General features: G+C 35.7%; 1 protein-coding gene and 1 long non-coding RNA gene across 2 annotated transcripts; one reads left to right on the top strand and one right to left on the bottom strand.

The window, feature by feature from the left end:
- Positions 1-1,894: 1,894 nt before the first annotated feature.
- Positions 1,895-4,357, bottom strand: LOC141696617 (uncharacterized). Its single transcript, XM_074500737.1, has one exon. The coding sequence runs from the start codon at positions 4,355-4,357 to the stop codon at positions 1,895-1,897; it is 2,463 nt and encodes an 820-aa protein (XP_074356838.1).
- A 6,486-nt stretch (positions 4,358-10,843) lies between these two features.
- Positions 10,844-11,513, top strand: LOC141706503 (uncharacterized). The gene is made up of 3 exons (XR_012568854.1): positions 10,844-10,971; positions 11,074-11,143; positions 11,450-11,513. It is a non-coding gene; the product is annotated as an uncharacterized LOC141706503 (long non-coding RNA).
- The last annotated feature ends 4,840 nt before the right edge of the window (positions 11,514-16,353 follow it).

Consider the following 16,353-nt stretch of genomic DNA (forward strand, 5'->3'; position numbering starts at 1 on the left):
TGTTGCATGCATGTTGTATGTACAAAAATTCATTCCATCTTAAGACAACAGTTTTTGACAAGTCTGTTGTCTAATTTAGACAATGGTTTACTAAAACTGATATCTTAGACTCTATCAAACAATAGATTTAAAATACCATTGTAGAAAGCAAAGTTCATAGACAATGGTTATTAACATTATGGGATAATAGAGGTTCATACAACAGTTTACTGATTAGCAAAAGAAACCGTTGTCTATACAGCAAAGATGGAAAAAAAAATTGACTTGCACATATTACAAAGGTCCAACCAACAACAAAGTAGAGATCCTCAATCAAAATTGAAAGCCATTCCTCAAAATTGGCAAACCATACACTTTCAATTAAACAAGACAGAGATTTCAAATTACATTGTTCCATATATACAAGACAGAGTTGTTTAGTAGTGAATATTACAATGAAAATGGAAACACAATCCTTGTTTACTGCCTTTGGTAACATGCATGCTGCTTAGCCATAATTTTGCACGCCTTGACAACCGCCGTATGCTGGTAATTCTGCATAAACACAAAAACAAGTGATCAACATTAATTTGCACAAGTTTGATGTGGAAAATTTTATAATTTATCCTCTGCAGTAGATAACATATCTCCAAGCCCTGTTTCTGCAGTAGAAGCTAGCCATACTTGTATGTCCGCCGAATGATTATTTTTGCTATGATAAAATCATCATCTATTATAAGAAGAGCATCAACCAGCAGCATTCACAAATTGAAAACTCAGTCAACTAGATGATGATTTTATCACGGCAAAAGTAATCTCATCAAGGGGTTCACGAGCAGTACACATGGATAATGGGAGCTTCACCTACAAAAAGAATAAAGTGAGCGGTACATGGACTCAAGTATCTATAAATAATTATATATATTACCACTATGGAAGTTGAATCCATTCTTCTTCCTCTCGCATATAGCTAGTATTTTCATCGTCCAGTTCATCAACATTCGGGAACACGGGCAACTGCAGCTCATTCTCAAGTTCTATTTCTACAGAGCCTTCATTTTCATCATCACAGTGGTCATAAAAGTTCTTTTCCGGGACTTTCAACACCACAGACCAAAATTTTTCAAGAGTATCATCAATGTAGCAAACTTGCTTAACATGTTTCCCTAGAACAAAAGGATCATTTGAAAATCCTAATTTATTTAAATTAACCAATGTATATCCCAACTCATCAACCTTAACCCCTTTGTTCATATCTACCCAATTGCAACGAAATATAGGGACTCTAAAATTATTATAGTCTAGCTCCCATATACTTGTTATAACTCCATAATAGGTATGTGAAGTATGTTCAACAGATTTAAATTTTTCGGAAGGCATTAATGTATCTGCAACAACACAAACACCACTACACTGTACTTGTCTATTATTATCACGCTCCTTGGTGCTATAAATAACCCCGCTGATTTTATAACCACTAAACGTAGGAACATTCTTGTTAGGCCCTTCTGCCATCCACCTTATATCATCACCTATGCTATTATGGTCATGGAGCAATTCCGTCTCAATCTGTACAATAAAAAAAAAATTAAACAATTTTTTTAGGTCTGTGTTTTTATTTTTTATTGGATGTCTTCGACTTCTTATATTACTTGTCTGTATTGTTTTTAATCAGGACTACGTAACAAGGTAATAAACACATAAATAAAACTTACCTTTTTCCTGAACCATTCGGGGAATTGTTCATTCTGCTTGGTTTTTAGCCACACCTCGTCATTTTCATGCTGCTGGTATCTTAGCATTAAAGATGCCATATGTTCACTACAAGTAAAATCAATTGCTTCAATATATTTACCGAATTGCAGATAATGAGAAAATAACAAAATGCACACACACACACACATATGTTAGTAACTTACTCAAAATATTGCCTCATGTGATTGCTATTTTGCAGAACACATAAGTGTGCTAGATGCAATTCCTCTTTGCTTGGCTTGATCATTGTCGCACCAGATAAAGGTTTGCTTATTGCATTTTGCTCATGCCTATCATTTTTTGGCAAACCTATGGTAGCTTCTTCAAAATTGACCAAACGTTCAACGGCCTCTTCGGCAACATATGCCTCGGCAATACAACCTTCGGGATGAGCAGCATTTCGAACATATACTTTAAACGCCTTCATATATCTCTCAAAAGGATACATCCAACGTAGAAAGATTGGCCCGCAAAGCTTAACCTCTCTCACAAGATGAATTGAGAGATGGATCATGACATCGAAGAACGAAGGGGGAAAGTGTTTTTCCAGCTGGCATAATGTTTCCACCAACTGAGATTGCATATTTTTCAATTTATCTACATCGATGACTTTGCTGCAAATTGCCTTGAAGAAAAGGCAAAACCTTATTATTGTGCACCTGACTTTTTTGTGCAGTACCGACCGAATCACAATTGGAAGCAAATGATGCAATATTGTGTGGCAATCATGAGATTTCATTCCAACAAGCCGAAGTTTTTCCATATTTACAAGATTCTTGATATTTGAACAAAATCCATCCGGTAACTTCATTTGAAGAAATGATGAGCAAACTACCTTCTTTTCAGCATTTGATAAGTTCCATGCAGCCAAAGGTACCTTCTCTTTCTTTCCGGGAGTTTTTGGCCTTAGCTCCATTCTTATTCCCATTTCTGCCATATCGAGACGGACTGACTCCCTATCTTTTGTCTTTCCGGGAATATTTAGCAAAGTTCCAAGTAAAGCCTCACATATATTTTTCTCGATGTGCATCACATCGAGAACATGCCTAACTGGCAAAAATTTCCAATACTCAAGTTGAAAGAAGATAGATAACTTCTTCCAAACTGGTCTAGCATCACCTTTCTTCCGTTTATGTTGGCGTTGTGTCTTACCAAAGACATGGTCCCTTAGATGTTGTACTCTTTCAAAAACCTGCTCACCAGTTAATGGAATAGGACCAGCACCTGTCTCAACGCTATTATCAAAAGCTGCCTTTTGATTTCTATACGGATGATGACGAGGCAACCACCTCCTATGCCTCATAACTACCGTCTTCCGATAGTGAACCAGCCTAGTAGCCTCTGTTTTATCAACACAAAGAATACAAGCATTATATCCTTTAACTACATGTCCCGACAAGTTCCCCAAGGCCGGATAGTCACTTATTGTCCATAATAATATGCCCCTAAGTACGAAAGACTCTTGTCTATATGCGTCGTACACTTGTTTCCCGCGCCACAACTCCTGCAGATCTTCAATAAGTGGTTGAAGGAACACATCTATATCATTTCCAGGCTCGGTCGGTCCTGATATTAACAAGCAAAGCATAATGTACCTTCTTTTCATACAGAGCCAAGGTGGAAGGTTGTAAACCGATAGCAAAACTGGCCAACTTGAGTGATCAGTACGGTTTCCACGAAAAGGATTGAAACCGTCGGCGGATAAAGCTAACCGGAGGTTTCTACTCTCCGATGCAAAATCAGGCCACTTTTGATCGACATCCTTCCATGTTTGCGAGTCTGCTGGATGCCTCATTTTACCATCTTGTTGTCGTTCGGTCTCATGCCAAGTCATGTCCTTCGCAATCGCTGGTGTATTGAACAAATTTCTTATTCTTGGTATCAAGGGGAAATACCATAAGACCTTAGCAGGGACTCCTTCTTGTTCTTCTCCTTTCTTATTCAGTTTCCATCTAGAGGCCTTACATATGCGACAAGTAGTCTCATCTTCATCTTGTGGCCCACGATATAGTAGACAATTATTCGGGCATGCGTGTATCTTATCATAACCCATTCCTAATGCACATAAGGTTTTCTTCGCTTCATTGAAAGAAGAAGGGACATTGTTGCCTTCTGGTAGCAAAGACCCAATCAATAATAGAACATCAGAAAAACATGAATCCGACATACCATGCTTCACTTTCAAGTTGAATAACTTAACCAAAGCTTTCATCTTAGTGTAATTCTCACAACCAGGATAAAGAGGTTCATGCTCACCTTTCACATGGTTGATGAAATCTGAAGAATCTGAAGAAAGAACATCATCATCGTCAGCTTCACCCATTCTTGTGCAGAATTGGTAATTAGAAGATACCGAGTTGTCACTTTCATCCAATACAGGACTTTCTACAATATTTGGCTCCCCGTGCCATATCCAGCGAGTATACGTTTCATCAATACCATTTTGAAACAGATGGTTTTTAACAATCCGAGCTTTCCAAGATTTGCTATGTGCGCACTTTAAGCATGGACAACTTATTTTGTCTTCGTTATATCCATTCTCAAAGGCAAACATAAGTAAATCGTCCACTCCATTCTCAAACTCTCTTGTTCTTCTATCAGCTTTTAACCATGACCTATCCATATTTTGATATAAAACAAGCTGCAAAAAGAAAGTGACATGATGGTCAAAAACAGAGCATATACTATTAAGCTTATGACTAACTACCAAAACAATTACAAACCCAAATTCCCAAATAACCAAAACTATTAAGCTTATGACTAACTACCAAACCAAAACAATCAGCAACAACTACATAATCTATTAGCAATTAGTAACTAATTAAGCTTATCACAAACCCAAATTCCCAATGTGCATCACTTCAAACAATTAATTGCAAAGGTGAGCTTGTGTTAGAGCTTAAACCACTGAAACAATGGAGGAACCCTAAAACACTAAAAAGATAATTTAGGTTACGGATTTACCTAAAATGGAGCCGCCACGAATCACGATGGAGAGTACAGGAGGGGATAAGATGAGGAGTAATGAATGACCTAATTTTGACTTCAATTATTATGTTCTCATTCAGACATAACAAAGCTCAATGATTGGGTTGTTAAAATTTTAAATAATCCTTAAATTATGTCCAAATAAAAATCCACTTATGGATAGTCATTTACAAAATTTATCGATGTTAATATCGACTTATTGTAGTCATGTACAAATTTTATCGGAAAATAATCAACTCTTCTTGTTCGTCTTTTTAACAGAAATCCGGTAAAAGCTGTAGTCCCTGACACGGGTACTACTACCCAGTTGACTTAATTAATTTCTGAAATGGATTTGTCAACGATCCAACCGTACGGATGTTAATATCGACTTAGTGTAGTCATGTACAGATTTTATCGGAAAATAATCAACTCTTCTTGTTCGTCTTTTTAACAGAAATCCGGTAAAAGCTGTAGTCCCTGACACGGGTACTACTACCCAGTTGACTTAATTAATTTCTGAAATGGATTTGTCAACGATCCAACCGTACGGATGTTAATATCGACTTAGTGTAGTCATGTACAGATTTTATCGGAAAATAATCAACTCTTCTTGTTCATCTTTTTAACAGAAATCCGGTAAAAGCTGTAGTCCCTGACACGGGTACTACTACCCAGTTGACTTAATTAATTTATAAAATGGATTTGTCAACGATCCAACCGTACGGATGTTAATATCGACTTAGTGTAGTCATGTACAGATTTTATCGGAAAATAATCAACTCTTCTTGTTCGTCTTTTTAACAGAAATCCGGTAAAAGCTGTAGTCCCTGACACGGGTACTACTACCCAGTTGACTTAATTAATTTCTGAAATGGATTTGTCAACGATCCAACCGTACGGATGTTAATATCGACTTATTGTAGTCATGTACAAATTTTATCGGAAAATAATCAACTCTTCTTGTTCGTCTTTTTAACAGAAATCCGGTAAAAGCTGTAGTCCCTGACACGGGTACTACTACCCAGTTGACTTAATTAATTTCTGAAATGGATTTGTCAACGATCCAACCGTACGGATGTTAATATCGACTTAGTGTAGTCATGTACAGATTTTATCGGAAAATAATCAACTCTTCTTGTTCATCTTTTTAACAGAAATCCGGTAAAAGCTGTAGTCCCTGACACGGGTACTACTACCCAGTTGACTTAATTAATTTATAAAATGGATTTGTCAACGATCCAACCGTACGGATGTTAATATCGACTTAGTGTAGTCATGTACAGATTTTATCGGAAAATAATCAACTCTTCTTGTTCGTCTTTTTAACAGAAATCCGGTAAAAGCTGTAGTCCCTGACACGGGTACTACTACCCAGTTGACTTAATTAATTTCTGAAATGGATTTGTCAACGATCCAACCGTACGGATGTTAATATCGACTTATTGTAGTCATGTACAAATTTTATCGGAAAATAATCAACTCTTCTTGTTCGTCTTTTTAACAGAAATCCGGTAAAAGCTGTAGTCCCTGACACGGGTACTACTACCCAGTTGACTTAATTAATTTCTGAAATGGATTTGTCAACGATCCAACCGTACGGATGTTAATATCGACTTAGTGTAGTCATGTACAGATTTTATCGGAAAATAATCAACTCTTCTTGTTCATCTTTTTAACAGAAATCCGGTAAAAGCTGTAGTCCCTGACACGGGTACTACTACCCAGTTGACTTAATTAATTTATAAAATGGATTTGTCAACGATCCAACCGTACGGATGTTAATATCGACTTAGTGTAGTCATGTACAGATTTTATCGGAAAATAATCAACTCTTCTTGTTCGTCTTTTTAACAGAAATCCGGTAAAAGCTGTAGTCCCTGACACGGGTACTACTACCCAGTTGACTTAATTAATTTCTGAAATGGATTTGTCAACGATCCAACCGTACGGATGTTAATATCGACTTATTGTAGTCATGTACAAATTTTATCGGAAAATAATCAACTCTTCTTGTTCGTCTTTTTAACAGAAATCCGGTAAAAGCTGTAGTCCCTGACACGGGTACTACTACCCAGTTGACTTAATTAATTTCTGAAATGGATTTGTCAAAGATCCAACCGTACGGATGTTAATATCGACTTAGTGTAGTCATGTACAGATTTTATAGGAAAATATAAGATGTTTAAAATAAAGTCATCTTTTTAACGAAACACTGAACCGAATAAAAATCTTCTAATCGAAATTATTAACTAAACAATTGTAACAAAGTATGTCTAACAACAGTTTTTCAGACAAGATAATTTAATTTTTAAAAATTAAAATATATTAAAAGACATTACATACCGTTAGATTGAGGTACTATCTCAAATCAGCACCGTTCATTTGATTTTTCATTTCCCCCCAATCAAAAATTGTCTCCCACCTTGGCTTCGCGGTGTTTACTTTACCAGTTTACATTCACAATTTCATTTTTCATTTTCATTTTATCACACGCGACAACGGCGATCACAGGCGACAACGGCGATTACTCAACCTAGCATCACACGCGACAAGGGCGATTACTCAACCGTTTAATCACTGGTATGGGCTTAAACCCTAGAACCCTAGCGTCCCTGATTTTATCTTTTGTATTTGGGGTTTTTTCATCTTATGTATTTAGGGGTTGTAGAGTATATGATATTTTGGGTATCTTCATTCCGATTATATGCGTCCTTTGCATGCATTTTGTCACTCACTCTTGATTTTGAGTCCCTGATTTTATGTATTCTATGTTTCACTCTAGATTTTAGTGTTCCTCTAAATACACTCTGCATATACACTCAGCATCCCTGATTTTAGTGTTTCACTATGCTTGATTTTAATGTTTCACTTAAGATTTTGTGGATTTTGATCCACATTGCCTCTGTTTGATTCACGGAACACATAAACACATTGCCTCTGTTTGAGTATATATGTTTCGTGCATATATGCGAAGTCCTTTTAGATATATGACAGCTCATTTTACATGTTCTATATTATGTGACTCTGAAATTTGGTTTTTCTTCCATATACATTTGATACATGTGTTTTAAACTTTAGTTTTTGTTTGGTGTATAGATAATGGCCACTCCGAAAAAGAAAAGTGAGTCAAAGAAGACAGAATTGAACACAAGAAAGTCACCGAGAACAGGGCCAAAGAAGAAAGAGCTTAAAAGGTCCAGGTCTTCATCCCACCCAACTACCATGAATGTGATCAGGGCTTTACGAAAGACCAGGTCCTTAAACAACCAGACCCCTGCTATGACCCCCACCCCATCCACTTCTTCCCCAAAGTCTGTGAAGAAGAAGCCTATATCTGAAATCTTACAGAAAAAAATTTCCAAAAATAAGAAGAAAAAAGTGAAACCTGTTACCACCCCGAACAACAATGAAGGACTAAAACTACTCAAGCGAGGTTGTGTAACGATGCATAGAATTGTGAGACGAAAGATCCAGGGGAATAAACTTAATGTGTCTTTTAATGGAAAGGGAGAGCCGTATGGTCCTGAAGCGGCAGAAATGCAATCCTATATTGGGGTTTTGGCAAGAACCAAAGCACCAATCTGGCATGATAGTTGGAAATGTGTTCCCGATGAGACAAAGAACAAGCTTTGGGAGTGTGTTCTGGTAAAACAAACTCAAATAATTATGTATCTTTCATTATATGTTCATTACTTATGTATCTGATATCTTTTTAATTTCTTATGTATGTAGCTGGGTTTCATTTTACCTCCGTCTGCGAAAAAGTTGGTTTTACGTTCCGCTGGTCAGAAATGGAGGGAGTTCAAAAGTCGACTGACCACAAATTACATTCTCCCTTATCGAGATCAACCTGAAGTGTTGGCCTATCCTCCTGCAGATTTCTCTTTCATAGAAAAATTGCATTGGGATATATTTGTTGCTGATCGCACGTCACCTGAGTTTTTGGTATGTTTCCAGTTAGCATTATGACATACTTATTTCTAGTTAGCATTAAAACATACTTGTTGTTTCTAGTTTTTGGTATTTAATTAATATTGATTTCATAACCACATTCGTGCTTCTTATGCAGAAATGTCATAATGATGCTATACAAAGAAGGATGCTGAGTGTATATCCACATCGGATGTCTCGAAAAGGTTATGCTAACCTCGAGAATGAATGGGTGCGTAATAGTGAAATGACATAGTTATTATTCTAATACAAACTAATTTGTCTAACATATCTATACTATTATACTTTCCTGATCATATACATGTGAATGCAGTATCAATCTCATCCAGATGAAGAGGAAGTTGATCGGTCGTCAACCTGGGTCCTAGCAAGGAAGGACAAAGATGGTAAATTTTTAGGAAAAATTGTTGAAGATAAAGCAATGGAAATTGTAAGTTATATATTAATTTTTGTCTTAATTAATTGAAAGTATATGGTACTTAATTATGTTAGTCTTTTACATGGAAATAGCTCAGACTGTGATAATATGGTACACTTAATATTTTAGGAAAAATTGAAAAAGGAGGTTAAGGAAGGGAAACTAATAGCTGAAGGTGTTGATGATGTTTTAACACTCGCGCTCGGTAAGCCTGAGCATGGTGGACGGGTCCGTGGACAAGGTGTTCATGTAAAGCAGTCGGTTTATTTTGATCTTCCAAGGCAAAAAAAAGCTAGAACAATGGATGAAAAGATACAGGAAAGAGTTCAGAGGTACTTGGCAGAGGAGACTCCAAAAATAATTAAAGCGAGAGATGATTTTTGGGCTGCTGAAATGGAAAAGCTGAGGGCAGAGATCTTGAAAAGGCCCGTACAACAAGAATGTACTCCAACGCATCCTTCCCAACAAGCAAGCTGTCACTCTAACGGCGGGGTTGATGTTGATGCAGCTGTAAACCATCCTGCTACACCTACAACTGCAAAGAATTTATTTCCTGTTCAACAGGAGGGAGGTGGTCTGAAAATTCAAAAGATTGAAAGTTTGTTTGTTGATTTAGGGGTGGATCCTGAGGATGCTCAGAGGTTGGATGGCAAGGATGAAAGTTGTAGAATTGTTTTTGAGGAAGACAGATGTGAAGAAGTTAAAGTGAATGCTCCGGATAATTCTGTTTGTAAATTGGCTCTTGGATCGCTCAGCAACATTGTAGCTTGTGCGAAGATTGATGAAGTTGTTGTTGTTGTTGAAGGAGAGGAGACAATCCATGGAGTCAGACTTGGGGAAGAGAATGCAAGAGTGTCAATCACTCAAGTCATTCAAGGAGATGCTAAGATTCCATATCCCATCGGTGACGAGATTTTGACCGTGGAACAAGCCATGGGAACTTTTATTGCATGGCCAAGAAACTTGATAACAATGAGGAACAATAGCACTTCCAATGTTTTGTCAGCTCCGAAGGTAAAAATATTTAGAATAGCACTATATAGCTAGAATGTTTTTATTTAGTATTTTCTTTCTTACTATTTTCATGTGTATTTTCTGCAGAAAGCCAAGAAAAAGGGAAAAAAGAAGACTTATAAATTAGTCGCTGATGTTGAACCAGAGCTTGTTGTTGAGATGGGTGCAAATTACCCATCTGCATTAAATCGTTTGTGGACATGGGCAAAGGGTGCCTTAGCTGATGAACGAACGGTTTCTTTTCAACTATCCCAAGAAGCCTTTGGCTCTACAAAAAAGATGGCCATTTACTTATCAGATATATATTCGGTGTGCTCTGGAGGTGAAATGTCGGGGTCTGTGATCGTCCTTTTTATTCAGTAAGTTTCTCCACAATTTTTTTTTTAATATCTCATAGTTACTCTGTGGCTCCAGAAACGATTTTTTTTTAATCTCTCATATTTTTATATGTAGCTCCATAAACGAATACATCAAAAAAAATAAGATGACCAACATGATCAAGTTCGTAGATCCCACCACAATTGGTGCCATTGGCTGTGGTAATGCAGGGCAGAGGTCGCGTGCACTCGCTGCACGATTTAAGAATGCTAAGAAAGGGCAATACTTTCTTATGCCTTACAATGACGTGTAAGTTTTAATCCAAGAGCTAGCTAGTTAGACATTCTCATATAATGTTTTAGCTAAACAGGATCACATGCCTTTTTAAATTGATTTTTTTTGGAGCTTCTAAGTTTCAATTTTTATGACAAGGCTTCAATTCATTCATGTTTGTGTAGGAACCATTGGAATTTAACTGTTGCAAATCCTGAGGCAGAGGTTGTCTACCACATGGACCCTCTAAAACGTCGAATCGCTAATGTGGAATGGCTGGATGTTGTCGACAAGTAAGATTCAGCTTCTAAAATATCTGTATGGAGTCTTGAACTTTGATAGACCACGCATTTTTCAGTTGCTTAATGGTTTTGCTGGTATTATTTTGGTTGTAGTGCCATTAAAATTTACAAAGAGGATCTCAACAAGGTTGTCAAGAAGAAAATTTTGTGGGAGAACATGGCGGTAATAATCAATTCTCATCATATTTTTTCTATGCTATTAAGGATATTGTAATTAAATAATTATTTCTTACATCTCAGTTAGTTGATATTGTAATTAAATAATTATTTGTTACATCTCAGTTAGTTGTTAAGGATAGAAGTTAGTTAGATTAATGCTTGTATATAAACACTACTGCACTCATAGTTTAGAGACTTATTTTTTACATTCACCAAATCTGTTTTGTATAGTTATCTCTCTGCAATATACATACAAGAGCTTCTTTCTCTCCAATTCACAGCTTTTGTAATGCATTTTTAATTAATCCAGGGAGTTCCAGTGCAGTCAGGAACCAAGGATTGTGGCCTGTTTGTGATGCGCTATATGAAGGAGATTGTTCAGGACAAAGAACTTGAGTTTGCTGCTAAGGTGAGATTTTCACTTTGGGTTTTCCCATTGACTTATACTCTTACTCGTACAGTACTTAATTGTATGACTTATGTAAAATTTTGGGTTATTTTTCAGTGGATGCGCAGATCAAACTTGGTTTACACTGATGATGACATTAACGAGATCCGCTGTGATTTTGCAAAATATTTCATGAAACGCCATGCAATCTAGGTTCCAAATTTGTGGTCTTTTGTTTGAACTAGTAGTCGGATTTGAACTTTAAATTATGCAGTTGGTCATGGTGATGCACTTTTTGGTCCAATCCAAACAGAATTGTCGGTAGATTGATAGATTTGTCTCAATCTATTAGTAGATTGCATGGTCAATCTATATATATTGTGCTCAATCTATATATATTGCCCGGTTCTTGTTCTACTGTTGTAGGATTGTTGGATTGGTTGTGTTTGGTGGATTTATATTAGATGTTTGGTGGATATATATATATTGGCTTGTTCTAGGATTGTTGGATTGATATGTGTTTGGTGGATTTATATATATTGGCTTGTTCTTGTTCTAGCTAGTTCTAAGTTTGTTGGTTTGGTGAATTTATATATATTGGCTTGTTCTTGTTCTAGCTAGTTCTAGGTTTGTTGGTTTGGTGGATTTTGATTTTTTTGTGATTGGTAGTTAGTTCTCGGTTTGTTCGTTTGGTGGATTCATTTTTGGTGGATTCATTTTTGGGATTTAGTTTTTAGAAAACAGGTGGTTTGGATGAAATCAGGATTTTATATGCAAAATTTTATATACAACAGATGATTGTGTTCTCAATCAAAAACAGCCATTGTACCAAACTAATTGGAACAACACTGTAACATTGTTTTAACAGTTGACTAAAGCTCTATTCACAACACTTTAAAACATGGTAATATTGTGTCTATCATGTTCACATAACGACAAAATATACGATGGTGTTATCTCAAGGATAACACTACAATATGCTTTAAACAAAAAATGTGGTCTAAAGAGCATTAAGATGGAAGTTAACATAACTTAGTATTAAAATACTATCACAAACCATTGTTTGAAATAGCTCCTTACAATATTTACCTAAAACTGTTGTATAAGACAGCATAAAATAACAGTATTGACCTAAAACTGTTGTGGTTAGCCTTTCAAACAACATTATATACGACGCTGTTGTCTCAAGGGGTGCACTACAATAGGAGTTAAACAAAAAATGTGGTCTAAAGAGCTTTAAAATGGCCATTAACCACAACTCATTATTGGAAATACATTTCACAAACCGATGTTTGAAAGACTTCCTTACAATACTCTGGCTCAAGGTGTTGTCTAAGACATCATAACATAACTGTATTGTCCTAAACCTATTGTGGTTAGCCTTTCAAACAACAATCAACAAACTACCCGTTGTTTGACAAATAATATATAGAAATTTTGCACTCTTAGTTGACAGTAATACACCGTTGTCTTCTTGAGGAAAACCGTTGCAGGTAAACTGTTCCAACAATACAGTCTTTTATACAACCTGTTGTTGAATGACAGTTTCGGTAACAGTTATGAACCTGTTGTGTCTGTAGCTTCTAGTAATGGTTCGATGCACTGTTGTCTGATCGAAATCACACGGCTCCTCAATAGACGACCCAAAATTTTGACATCAAACAACGGTGAAAAACGGTTGTAGGATCATGTTTTTCTTGTAGTGACAATTTTAACAGATGATTCAATGAAGCTTCAACGGATGTTCAAATTCAAAAGAGCAGTTGATAGTGACTTGACAGTCACAGGTGTTGATTGTATGAAAATGGAATGTGGCAGCCTATAATCAGGTTTTAAAGAACAAAAAAGCATTTCCATTTCCATGCTTAACTGAAGATATTCAAAGATGCTGGATTGAGAAATAAAGTACCATGAATATAGACTAGAAACATTTTGTCTTATTTGTTTGTCTCTTAATCATGTAACTTGGTGATATATATGACAAGTATAGCAAGTAGAACATCAAGACATCTATCCAAGTTAGTAAGCAATTACCAGAGAAATAGATAAGGCAAAATTTAAAAAGAATTTCTCTGTTCTTGTAGTTCAACTTGTAAGCAGTTGTGTACAACATTGTTATAACGACTCGTGTATTTTTATATAGTTTAAATGTGTAATTGTGGAAATTATTAAATAAATAAAATATTTGTATTGATTTTGACCGCTATGTGTTGTTTGATTAGTGATGTGTGAATTATAATATACCGTGTTGTTCGTTTGATTAATTATGGAGTCGCATTGGATTGTGGTCATTTTCAAAAGTGAATTTGGTGCAAATTTATTTGCGTAAATACTTGGAGTGTCTCTAAAATTGTTTTTATGATTTTATAATTACATTAATTATTTTTAGGATTTTATAAAATTGAGAAATCAATATTTTACTAATTATTTCTCTTTAAATGATTTTCTGATTACTATTATTTATAAAATCCATATTTAATTCTAAAATTCTTCAAAAATAATGAAACTCATATTTATTTAAGTTTGGAATATTCTGAGAATTTTAAAATTATTTTGGAAATTTTCAGGACTAATTTTACCCGCGCGTTATTTCGTTTATTTGTTAAAAGCGGGTATAAAGTGCGTTTTAGAAATTATTTTAAAATTCCGAAATTTACGTTATTATTTACTTCGGGATATTTTGTAACATTTTAAGACTACCTTCGTAATTTTCTAAATTTTTTTTGTTTGCAGCTCGGTTCATTAATTGTGAAATGCGGGTACGAATTGCGTTTCAAAAATGGTTTAAAAATTTTGAAAATTTTATTTTATTAATTTTTATTTATTCCGAAAATTTTAAAAATTAGTTTGGAAATTTTCCGGGTTATTTTTAGTTGCAAATATATCCATTAGAATTCAATTGCGGGATAAAAATCGGGTCACATAAAGTTTAGATCGATTAATTTTGATACGTGTCCAATTTCTGTTACTTTAAATACATGTGTTATGCAATGATTGGGGTAGGAGTAAAATAGAATAAATAAATAGAAAGTTTCCCCCCATCTTTCCACCACCACGGTTTCATTTCCCTTCTCTGATCTCTCTTTGTTCGCCTGTGTCTCCATCTCCCTTATTCTCGATTTCTCTCCTCCCTTTTATTCTGTTTCTTCTTCTTTTTCGCTCCTGCCCTGATTCCGCTCGGTTTCCACCGTTGTTTTGTTTTTCCGGTAAGCTGCCGCCGTCCTAATTTCCGGTCGGTCCTGGTTGCTTTAGTTGTGGGTTTTGTTGGGCTGTATGTGTACATATATGCGCGGGTATATATGCATATATGCAGTTCGGCTTATGTTGATTCGGTGCTGCACTTGCTTCTCTGTTTTGGCGCCGCCCCTTTTGTTTACTGCAAGGGGACAGTGGCGCGTGTAGTGGTATTGCGCGTGGATTATTGATGTTCCTGTTGTTTGGTTTGTTTATCTCAGATGTGTGAATTTTACAATCTGATTCTTTCATTTTTGTGAAAGAAGTTGAGCTGTTAATTTGCATATTTCGAATGGTTAATAAATTAAATTTTTGAATGAAATTCTACGATTAAACGGGTTATTATTTTCGGTTATTTAAAAGTAATCGGTGGGAATTTACGTTGGAACCCGAAATTTAAATTGGGTACCCGTAAGTTTTCGTCGCCGTCGGCAATGAGTATTTGCGAGCCGACGGTGGACAGTGATGATTTTGATCTGAGTCCTATTTTTTATAAAACAAATAAATTTAATTTGTAAATTATTTTCAGAATGAAGATATTTAATTAAAACGTAGCGTTTGTATCGAGGATTGAGATGCATAACTGGATTGCTTATTTTGGTTGTGATTCGGTAGGATTGTGATTCTGGATTATTGTGGATTGTTGTGTATTGACGTCGATGATGTGTTGACGGGTAGTCCGATAAACAAAGGGAATGCTGTCCGATTTCCAAAAAATAGAACTCCGTAAATTCAGGACCGTATCCGATGAATATTGGGACATCGAGAAACTATATATGTATATGTGTATGTTTTATATACGAAACTTGGTTGTACAATGTAATGAGATATTTTGCCAAATCGATAACCCTGGTTTCATAAAATAAAGAGTATATATATTTTCTGAAAATGAACACTGAACCGATCTTCGAGATTGTGAACCCTATTTGTTACGTGTGTTGTTATAATATTCATAATTACGAGTCGGGTTTGAATTTTGTTGTGTAAAAATTAGTATCGAGGATATGTCAAGCATACCTAGACATCTAACATAGGATATTTCAACCCTGTAGGTTATAATCAAAAACCTGGAAGTTGACGATGGCCTAGAGATGACCTAGTAGTCAGTCGACGAGCTCAGTAGAGTTTCAACAGAAAAACCTGAGTGTCGAAGTCGAATCTTGTTGTGAATATGTTGTGTACCTGATGATCATTTAAACAAAACATCTAAGTAGATTTTACTTAGTGAAATAATGTAGCACTCGACGGATACGAATTATAGTCCCGACAGATATCTCATTATAGTCCCGACGGATGATTAACTTATTATCCATCGAGTGAGTAGCTTATGTAATAATAAGTTTGTAGTACAGTGATGTATGCACCTTTGTATAGAATCTGTAGTAGCATATAAGTCATGTTGACTTTAACTAGATATGCAGAATTGGTTGATTAATTGTACATAAGTAATGTCTTGTAATTCTGTATAAATAAAATGAAGTCAAGTGCCAAAATAGCTACCGACAGATGATTAACAAAGCCTTCGACGGATGATTAACAAAGCCTTTGACGGATGATGAAATGACTATCAACGGATGTTTAACATAGGAGTC

Source organism: Apium graveolens, chromosome 2, assembly GCF_009905375.1.
Source record: "Apium graveolens cultivar Ventura chromosome 2, ASM990537v1, whole genome shotgun sequence".
Lineage (NCBI taxonomy): Eukaryota > Viridiplantae > Streptophyta > Magnoliopsida > Apiales > Apiaceae > Apium > Apium graveolens.